Below are 10,209 nucleotides of genomic sequence, written 5' to 3' on the forward strand. Positions count from 1 at the left end.
CCACCCTGCGCCGTCGCGCCGCCTCGGGCCCGTCCCCCGCGACGCCGACGTGCCCGCCAGTTGGCCGAGCTGGCACGCCCCGCCCTGCCACGAACATCGATTGGGCCGTTTGGACCCAGGGGCGCCTAAGCGGGGATTGGTTCGCGCTTGGCCCTGCCCCAGGGGTGGATACTGCTCGATCATTGGTTTGCGGAGGTGTCCTTCCTGGGTACGGAAGCGGGAGTGGAGAATTAAGGCTGTGGTTCGACCTCGGAAGGGTTTGGGGTTATGCTCGGAGGTCGGAGAGGCAACGTCCTCCTCGGAGTCCTCATCGGAACGTGCGCGGGGTAGGTGCAGTCTTCGTGGGCCAGGATGTGGCTCGGGGACCTCTCCCCGGGGATCTTTCTCGAGGCGAGGTCAAGGGCCAAAAAGCCCACCTCTTTCCATTTCTGGCTGCCGCGGCGAGAGGAGCTGCCGCCTCGTTTGCCACCCATTTGCACTGGATTTTGTAAGGAACTGCTCCAGCTTCCTGATCTAGAGGAACACGCAGACGTACAGCACCGAACTCAATAACCTGAAGGCCAAAACTCCTTTAGCTACAAGTTGATTGACGGCAAGACGGGCGTGGAGCCGGCAACCAATGGCAAAGGTGTATTGGTCATCTTCAAAAGGAGTTCTGGCCAGCTCTACGAATCACCATCAACAAAAGTGCCCCGGCCACCCTGAACAGCATCCGGCACTTGATCCGCAGGAACTGGTACCACCGGGATCTGTGCAAGGCCACAACTGCAGGGCCAGCGCCATCCTGCACAGCCAGAATCCGGTGATTGTTAAGTGGAAGCGGGTCACCCTACCAAGAGCTCCTTAGCAGCCCCCTTCCCTCGAAGCAATAAAAATATCAGCCAACTTTAAAACAAAACAAAAAAACGGTAGCCCAAAGTAGCCAAGGCAAAAAGCCTTAATTAAACACAGCTGGGGCCGGAGGGTGAGAAAAGTGAGCAGGTCGGTCTCTGCCCTCAAAGAATTCTGGAGTGAAAACGCAGAAGAGAGCTGGGTGAAAAAGTCTGACAAGTTAGTTTGATGAAGTTGAAAATAGCTCCTTTGTACCTTTCTGCTTCTTTTATTTTTTAATATCTTATTTATTTTTCGAGAGAGGGGAAGGGAAGGAGAAAGAGTGGGAGAGATATATCAATGTATGGTTGCCTCTCATGCGTTGTCCCCTGCTGGGAACTGGCCTGCAACCCAGGCATGTGCCCTGACTGGGAATCAAACCGCGATACTCTGGTACTCTGGTTCGCAGGCCCGCGCTCAATCCACTGAGCTACACCAGCCAGGGTACCTTTCTGCTTCTTAACACTAGATTATTTTGCCAGAAAAAATTGTCTTGTGTGAAGCTCCTGACTCACAACAGTCAAAAAGTGAAAAAGGTTGGATGCTGACACATCTGATTCGGGATCCAGGTTGGGGGTTCTGAGTCTGTGACCCTTGAACATCCTTAAAACCGCAACATTGAGTGCCCATGTGCATGTTGGAAACAATCCTTGAGTTTCATCAGATTTTTTTTAATTATTTAATTTTTAAAGTAAATTTACATCAGATTTTCCAATGACCCATATAAAGGAGATTGGTGTAGCTTTGAAGAGAAGAGGGGACACAAGGGGCACCACCATACCAGCAAGCCCAAATCAAAACGTGGGGATTGGCCCCAAACTCCTTTTGAGAAGGAAATCATAAAGATCAGAGCAGAAACCAAGGTAATAAACAGAATAGAAAAAAACGCTCTGGCTGGAGTAAATCAGTGGATTGAGTGCTGGCCTGTGAATGTAGAGGTCACAGGTTCCATTCCTGGTCAGGGGACGTGCCTGGGTTATGGCCTAGGTTCCCATTTGGGGGAGAAAAAGAATAGAAGAATTAATGAAGCAAAAAATTGTTCTTTGAAAAGATGCAAAGAAATCTACAAAGTTTAGCTAGATTGGCAAAAAAACAAAACAAAAAAACCAGTATCAAGAATGAAAGAAAGCATACCAGTCACCACAGACTCTAGAGATTAAAAGAATTTAATACCAGGGACAACTCTATGCCCATAAATTCAATACCCTACCTAAAATGGATCAACACCTTGAAAGATACTAAAATGAAAGCTCACTCAAAAAGAAATAGATTGTCTGCAGTCATATCTATTGAAGAAATTAAGTCTGTAGTGAAAAACCTTTCAACAAAGACAACTGTCAACAAAAGATCTCCTCCACCAACTAGGGAGACACAACCATCAGTAGAAAGAGAATGTACAACCCCATAGGCAAGGGTATGGCGGATTTAGAAGCTCCTGCTCCCTCCCTAATTGGTATACTTCTACATGAATAAGAACTCCAAATCTCCATAGTTTGATTGGTCAGTGAAGATGCAAGTAAGTCTATAGCTGGGTAGGTCTGATTGGATGAGGAAGTCTGAGTACTATTGGTCAAATTTCTATCCTAGGAGATCTCTTACAAAGGTCAATTTAGCATGCAAGAGGCTTAGAAGCCTGTCTATAGACAACTTGGGTAACAGGCCCCTATAAACAATGGCTGGTAGACCCTATAAACAATGGCTGGTTATAAATTTGGGCCCAGTTAAACACAAGAAGTCCTTCTTAGCAGCTATTCCTAGAGTTAACACAATTAAGGCTCAGATGGTTTCACTAGTGAATTTCCACTGAATGTTTTAGGAAGAAAAACAAGATGAGGGAATGCTACCTAACTTGAATTCCTTTTGGCATGTTTTTTTTTTTTTTCATTGCTGACTTATGATCAAACTTCTTGGAATCTGGGAGTCTCATTGACAATCTTGGTATCTGTAGGCCCCAATTTCCTTCAATGAGTCCAGACTCTTCTGATATGCAGAACACACGAAGGGACTTGGGAAATGTCAGGTGACCATTGCAGAAAGTCCTTGAAAGTGAAATTTCTGCTCAGATACCACATCCTCCAAGAAGCCCTCCTGGTCATTCCCTGGAACATACCTCCCTTTTTTTCCTTGTTACTGAATTTATTGCGGTGACAGTGTTTAACAAAATTATACAGGTTTCAGGTGCACAATTCTGTAACATCATCTGTAAACTACATTACATGTTCATCACCCCAAGTCAAGTCTCTCCTTGACTCTTGATCACTCCTCCACCCTCCTCCACATAGTGCCTTCCTACTTGATTTTCTTCTTCTTAACCCTTGTCACCATCAGAAATTATCTTATTTGCCCTGGCTGGTGTGACTCAGTGGATTGGGCACTGGCTTGAAACCTAAAGGTTGCCAGTTCGACTCCCAGTCAACGCACATGCTTGGGTTGCAAGCCAGGTCCCCAGTTGGGGAAATGTGAGGCAAGTGATCAATATATCTCTCACACATCAATGTTTCTCTCCCTCTCTCTGAAAATAAAATCTTTAAAAAATAAATATTTAAGAATTGTTATATATATATATCTATATCTATTTATTTAAAAATCCTTACCCAAGGATATGTTTATTGATTTTACTTTTTAAAAATTTTTATTTACTTATCTTTAGAGGGGAAGGGAAGGGGAAAGGGAGAGAAACATCAATGTATGGTTGCGTCTTGTGTGTCCCCTGCTGGGAACTGGCCTGCAACCCAGGCATGTGCCCTGACTGGGAATCAAACCGCAATCCTCTGGTTCACAGGCCCGCACTCAATCTGAGCTACACCAGCCAGGGCTGTTTGTTGATTTTTTAAGAGGGAGGGAGAGAGAGAGAAACATCACTAGTTGCCTCCTGTGCGAGCCCTGACCAGGGATGGAACCCAAAACCTAGGTACATGCCCTGACCTGGGATCGAACCTGCAACTTTTTGGTGTATAGGACAATGCTTCAACCAACTACACCACCCAGCCATGATCATTTATATATCTTCATCTATTTTTTTTCTATCTCTGGCAACAGACTGGGAGTTCTCTGGAGCTGAGTCTGGGTCTGTCCTGGTCACTGCTGTACCTACCCTCAGCAGTGAGAGCTGTGAAGTCCAGTTCAGCAGCCACTGGCCACATGTGTCTAATAAGCTCTTGTAATGTGGCTGCCCGAATCAAGATATTCTGTGCATGTAAATTATACACTGGATTTCAAAGGCTTATCATGGGAAAAAAAATATATCAATAACTATGATGATAAAACACAATAACATACTGATTGTGTGTTGAAATAACTATTTTGTTCAAATAAATGTTATTAAAACCATACCCACTAAGATGGTTATGATACCAAAACATGGACAATAACAAGTATTGACAAGGATGTGAAGAAACCAGAATCCACTTAGAAAAGGTGCAGCTATGTTGTAAAAAAGTCAAAAGTTAAACACAGCCCCTGCCTGGTGTGGCTCAGTGGATTGAGCACCAGCCTAAGAACCAGGGGTTCACTGGTTCGATTCCCAATCAGGGCACAGGCCTGGGTTGCCAGCCAGGCTCTCAGTTGGGGGTGTGTGAGAAGCAACCTAATGAGATGTCTCTCTTGCACGTGGATGTTTCTCTCCCTCTTTCTCCCTTTAAAAATAAATAAAATCTTAGGGAAAAAAGGGTTAAACACAATGTTTCCATATGGCCTAGCAATTCCGGGTCCACACAGAAAACTGCCTACAGATGTCCACAGCAGCAAGATTTACGGCAGGATTCACAGCAGCCAAAAAATGTAAACAGGAATATTTGAGATCTTGCTTCCTGGTACTTACAAGTTTGGGCTCCAATAAACTCATTAAAAAAAAATTCTTAGCCCTGGCTGGCATAGCTCAGTGGATTGAGCGCGGGCCTGCGAACCACATGATCTTCAAAAAAAAATTCTTAAAATAACTCAAATGCCCATCAATGGATGAATGGACATACATAATGTGGTCAGTCCACAAAACAGAATATTACTCGGACACCAAAAGTAGTGAAGCACCGACACTCACTACAACATGGATGGACCTTGAATGCATAATGCTCATTGAGAGAAGCCAGATCAAAAAGCCACATAGTATGTGATTCCATTTATGCGAAATGTCCAGAACAAGCAAATCCAGAAACAGAAAATGGGGAGTGACTGCTAAGAAGGGGGCTTTTTTTTTGCAGTGATAGAATGTTTTAGCCCTCCCTCTTTTGCCCCCATCACAGGTGAGCAGACCGAGATCGCAGAGGGGAAGCCACCTACCCGCTCAGGCTGAGTGGGAACTCTTATCTCAATGCCCATCCTGGGAGCTCCTAGGAACCCTGTAAGGATTCTAGCACCATCTGCTCAGGGTGATGCAGGCCTTGGGGCTCTCCAGCTACTCTGTCTGCTTAGGGTTTGTAGCAATGAACAAACCCAGGTCAGGCCAGCATGGAACCAGATTTGGGGGTGCTTGAGACCCCTGTGGGGCTGCTCTCAGCCTCTCCAGGGACCCTCCCGCTGACTTCAGTTCTTTTCCCAGCACAAATCCTCAGCCAAGGCACCTTGGCCTCTCACTTCCCATTTCTATTAAAGGACAATTAACAATACTGTACGTCATTAAGTATAAGGCCATTGGTGGTGAGATGCACTGTTATTCGGTGAATGACCATGAAAAGCAAAGAACAGCCAGCAATACTTTGAGCCTGACCTCTGGGAAGATAAACTGTGACAAATGGGAATAACCATAGGGCTAGGCAGTAGTTGTAAGTACTTGGAATAGCCCTGGGAAAATTCTTGTCCTGTATCTTCTCATGCTTACCACCCTACAGGTTTTGCTAAGAATCCTGGGTTTACAGGTGTGGGCCCCAAGTTATAGGGAGAGTACTCAGATTTTAAATGGAGGGCTCCACACAGACATTCATGTTCAGCCAGCCCCCAGACCCACTTGCCCCTGTAAAGCCCCCTTGCTAACCCTCTTGCTTCCCCCAGCTCTGATGCCAAGAACCACTTCCCCGCTGAAGACAGAGGAAGCCAACTCCTCCTGGCCACTCTCTGGGGTGGCTGCCCCCATCCTGGATCTGCTCCCACTTAGTGGGTTAAGTAAATGTTGAGTTTCTGACCCCAGGCACAACTCACCCCAGATCTAGCTCAGCCCATGCCCCATGATGCAGGGCCCCCCGGAGCAGGAGTCCTTCCAAAAATAGATCAGCTCTCTCAGATAATCCAGCCATGTTTGCAGATTAGGATGTGGCCAGAGAGGGGCCAGGTCTGTGTGAACTTCTGTGGTGGGGAGCCATGGCCCAGGCTTTCTGGGTGCTTGTGATGCTGGGGCTCACATACAAACCCAGTCCCTTGGGGTAGTAACACCTGGATTGTCCTTGTTGTCACCCCTTATTGGACCTTGTCAACAATAGGATGGGAATGCGCAGACTCACATGCTGACAGTCACCTATCTTTCACTCTAGACCACATCCCTCTCCCTCACCATGGACATCTGGGCTGGGTCATCCTCTGTGGAAGAGGAAAGTCCTGGATACTGTGTGTATGAAGCAGCTTCCCTGCCCTGACTGGTCAGTGGTTTGGGCATCATCGTGCAAACCCAAAGGTCACTGGTTCAATTCCTGATTGGGCCATATGCCTGGTTGCAGGCTGGTCCCCAGATGAGGGGCACATGAAGCAACCCATTGTTTTTCCTGCCTGTTGAAGTTTACCTCCTTTCTCCTTCCCTTCTTCCTAAAAATAAAAAATTAAAACAAAAAGATCTCTTTACACTTCCACACCCCACACCTACCTACCTCTGTATATCGATTAGATAGATAACACATACTCATTGTGGAAATTTTGGGAAATATAGATTTTAAAAAATGAAGCAGCTTCCCTGGCCCCACCCATTCAATGCCACGAGCACCCCGGTTGAGACAATTACACATGTTCCCAGACATGACCTAGTGACCCCTGGTACCCTGGTACCAGTGACATAGGTCACCTGGGGTAAGGATCACTTATGCCTGAGAACCACTGGTTTAACAATACACATGTACCCATGAAAGTTTATCGTTTCAAAATACTCCTGGGCATAGTGTATTCTGGAGAAAGTGTCCTGATGTGGATCCTAGGATTTTTTATTTTTTAAGATTTTATTTATTTATTTTTAGACTGAGAGAGACAGAAAGGGAGAAACAAGAGAAACATCAACGGCTGCCTCTCGTGAGTCCCTCACTGGGAACCTGGCCTGCCACCCAGGCATGTTCTCCAATTGGGAATCATACCAGCGACCCTTTGGTTCAGAGGCTAGCACTCAATCCACTGAGCCACACCAGCCAGGGCGTATTTTTATTTTTAAATAAGGTGTAGCAAGTTCCTGGTTCACATAGGTGGTGCATTACTTGGCCAAGGAAGGCACAGGGTTCTGCTTCTGTGACACAATGTTGGGAGGTCTGCCACCTTGCACCCATTAGGATGGCTACCACCACAAAACAAAGACTGCAAAAGCCCCCCCACAAAAAACAGATAAGAAGTGCTAAGGAAGATTTAGAGAAATCAGAAGCTTGTGGACAGCTGGTGGAGCAGCTTCTATGGCAAAAAGGATGGCGGTTCCTCCAAGAATTAAACATAATCACCATTCAAGCCAGCAATCGCATTTCCAGGCAGACTCAAAACAATTGAGAGCAGGATACGGAAATTATTTGTGCACACATGTATGCAGTAGCACAATTCACAGCAGCGAAGTGTCCCCCACAGGTGACTTTAACCTTCCACTTGCTTAGGCCAAAACCCAGGTGTCATTTGGACCTTCTCCCCAGACACCATCAGTCACGAGGACTCCTTAAAATCTCACTGCTGAGGCTTGTCCCCCACCCCCCATTAAGGAAACAAATCTGATCAGGAAGCTTTAAGGAGCAGGATCAGGACCCCTCGGCATCACACTGTACAGGGGTGGTATGTGACACCCTGATCTGTCCCTAGAGAAGGCTTAACCCAAGGCCCATGGTCCTGGGGCCATTGTGTAAGGCTTTCGGATACCAATCAGGAACATCATGTCCAAAGAGAGGGATAGATGCAGGCAGCAAGGTAAGAACAAGGGGCAATGAGGGACACTGGGCAGGTATGTGAATTGGAGGGAGTGGGGCAAGAGGCTCAGTCCATTCAAAGGCTCTTGCTGTTCATGTGCTTGACTGTAGAACCGAGCCCTTGAATGGGGAACGTGAAGGGCCCAATTAGGGGATGGGGGCCTGAGGGGAGATACTACACTCAGCCCAGCAGTGGCCACCTCTTTGAGCCAAAGGGCATTCAGAGATGCTATGTGGCGAAACTTGTGGATATGGGTTTGGAGGGTCAAGGCACAGGGGCAGAGAGAAGACAGTTTAGGTTCCTGACTACCCCCCCAATCTCAGTTTGTCACAAGGAGCTCCCAACCCACCCACAGTCTATGTTGCCACCACTGAGGTCCCCTTCACTGCGGGGGTGGACACCCTGCCCAGGGCCCCAGACACTTAAAAGGATGGGCTGCACTCAAACTAAGTCAGTCTGTGCTTTTATTGACTACTTGAGAGGGATGAAGCGGGAAGAGTGGGTGGCCCCAATGCCGGGCCGACCATGCTTCACTGGCTTATAGGTGATGGAGAACTCGCCCAGGTAGTGGCCAATCATCTCTGGCTGTGGGAGGCGAAGAATGGACCAGTGTTAGGTTACCATGGGTGGAAAAGCCCACACCCACCCAAGCGGCTCAGCCTCACACACCTTGATTTCCACCTGGTTGAAGGTCTTCCCATTGTACACGCCCACCATGCTGCCCACCATCTCTGGCAGGATAATCATGTCCCGCAGGTGTGTCTTCACCACTTCAGGCTTCTCCATGGGCGGCGCTTCCTTCTTCGCCTTGCGCAGGCGCTTTAACAGGGAGTGCTGCTTCCTCCGAAGGCCGCGGTTCAGCCGCCGCCGCTGCCTGGCACTGTAGAGCTGCATCAGCTGCTCACTAGGTGGGAGAGGGCAGGCGGCATGGGTGGTCTAAGCCCTGGGAGAAACCAATACCCTTCACCCACTAACAAGGCTGCTCCCTGTTGTCCCCAAAAGCAACGTTCACGGCCCAAATATTCAGGATGAACCCCGCAAATCCGACAACCTTCACATCACTGTCTAGAAACCGAGGCAGCAGTACAGGCAGCTCAGGTGAGGTAGTGCAGCAGGAACCCCGTGGGCAAAAGGCTGTGCTCCTAAAGGCCTCAAGAATCTAGGAGAAGGGCCAAATCTAGAAAGCCCTCAGCCTGCTGTGTTTCCAGGAAACTGGGTCCTCCACGCTTACACCCAGGTACACCTTCAGCAGACAAGGGGTCCCTGGCTGTCAGCAAGCCTTCCCCCTCATCTGGAGGCCAAGACCTGTACCCACCCTGCCCCGGGGGGCAGAGTTTTTAAGAAGCACAAGTCAGACCACCACTACCCTGCCTAGAAGCTTCCAGCTTCGACCAAATCTTAAACCAGGAGCCACAAACTCCCCAAGTGCCAAGCCCGGGCCCGCTGCCTGACCCTACAAGGCTCGTGAGGTACGGACATTTGCGTTTTCAAGCAAATGGGAAGATGTCAAACAAGACACGTTAAATTTAAATTATTGTCAAACCCATCCGTCCACCCTCGGGCTAAGGCCGCGTGGGCATGTCTGGCCGTAGTCCCCAGTCCCCTGGCGGCCCCCTTCCGCCTCCACCCATTCCTTGGTCCGGCAAACCCTTACTAGGACATGTCAAGTAGTTGATCGAGATCCACGCCACGATAGGTGAACTTGCGGAAGGTCCGCTTCTTCTTCTGCTCCACTTCCGCCTGTGTGGGCCAGGGTCAGGGGTGAGCGCGAGCCCGAGACCCACCTCCCACCTCTACGGCCACAGCGGGGACACCAGGCCCAAGAATCCCGCCAGAAAACACACGACACCCCCAGCAGACGAGTCCGTCGGGACACATTACCATGGGCTCGCACCAGGGCGGCACACGCGGCTACGGGGCCTTGGCTGTGAAAGAGAACTCGTACAACTGTACGACCCGCCCCGGGCCGTCGCGACACCCCCAGGTCCGCACGACGACCCCACATCCGGCGGCCCCGGCAGCATGGAGGAGGCTGTCGGAGTTGCAGGAGCTAACCCGGACCCCAAAGAAGCAGCCTGAGCCAGGATGGTGCCAGATAAGACCCAGAGACCAGCAAAGCTTCAACTCTTACCATCTTGTTGGTTCTCCGGAAAGGACCACCCACTCTGCGTCTGCGCAATTACCGCGAGCTCGCCCCTGTGCCCCGCCCCTCGGCCGTGCCTGCGCATGCGCTCCAGCTTCTTCGGGGGAGGGCGCGCGCCCTCTGTTGTC

The 10,209-nt window shown here is 49.1% G+C and overlaps 1 protein-coding gene across 2 annotated transcripts; it reads right to left on the minus strand.

Moving 5' to 3' along the window:
• Positions 1–8,385: 8,385 nt before the first annotated feature.
• Positions 8,386–10,169, minus strand: RPS15 (ribosomal protein S15). 2 transcript variants are annotated; one of them, XM_037138248.2, is made up of 4 exons: positions 10,070–10,169; positions 9,593–9,678; positions 8,608–8,842; positions 8,386–8,523 (listed from the first exon to the last, which is right to left on the minus strand). In XM_037138248.2, exons 1-4 carry the CDS (start codon positions 10,070–10,072, stop codon positions 8,410–8,412), a joined length of 438 nt encoding a protein of 145 aa, XP_036994143.1. In that variant the 5' UTR covers positions 10,073–10,169; the 3' UTR covers positions 8,386–8,409. The 2 variants fall into 2 exon arrangements, with proteins under 2 accessions (XP_036994143.1, XP_036994146.1); XM_037138251.2 differs by lacking the exon at positions 10,070–10,169 and adding an exon at positions 9,820–9,842.
• Between the last annotated feature and the right edge of the window lie 40 nt (positions 10,170–10,209).

The sequence above is a fragment of the Artibeus jamaicensis genome, unplaced genomic scaffold (assembly GCF_021234435.1).
Source record: "Artibeus jamaicensis isolate MK-2021 breed Jamaican fruit bat unplaced genomic scaffold, CSHL_Jam_final scaffold_537, whole genome shotgun sequence".
Classification (NCBI taxonomy): Eukaryota; Metazoa; Chordata; class Mammalia; order Chiroptera; family Phyllostomidae; genus Artibeus; species Artibeus jamaicensis.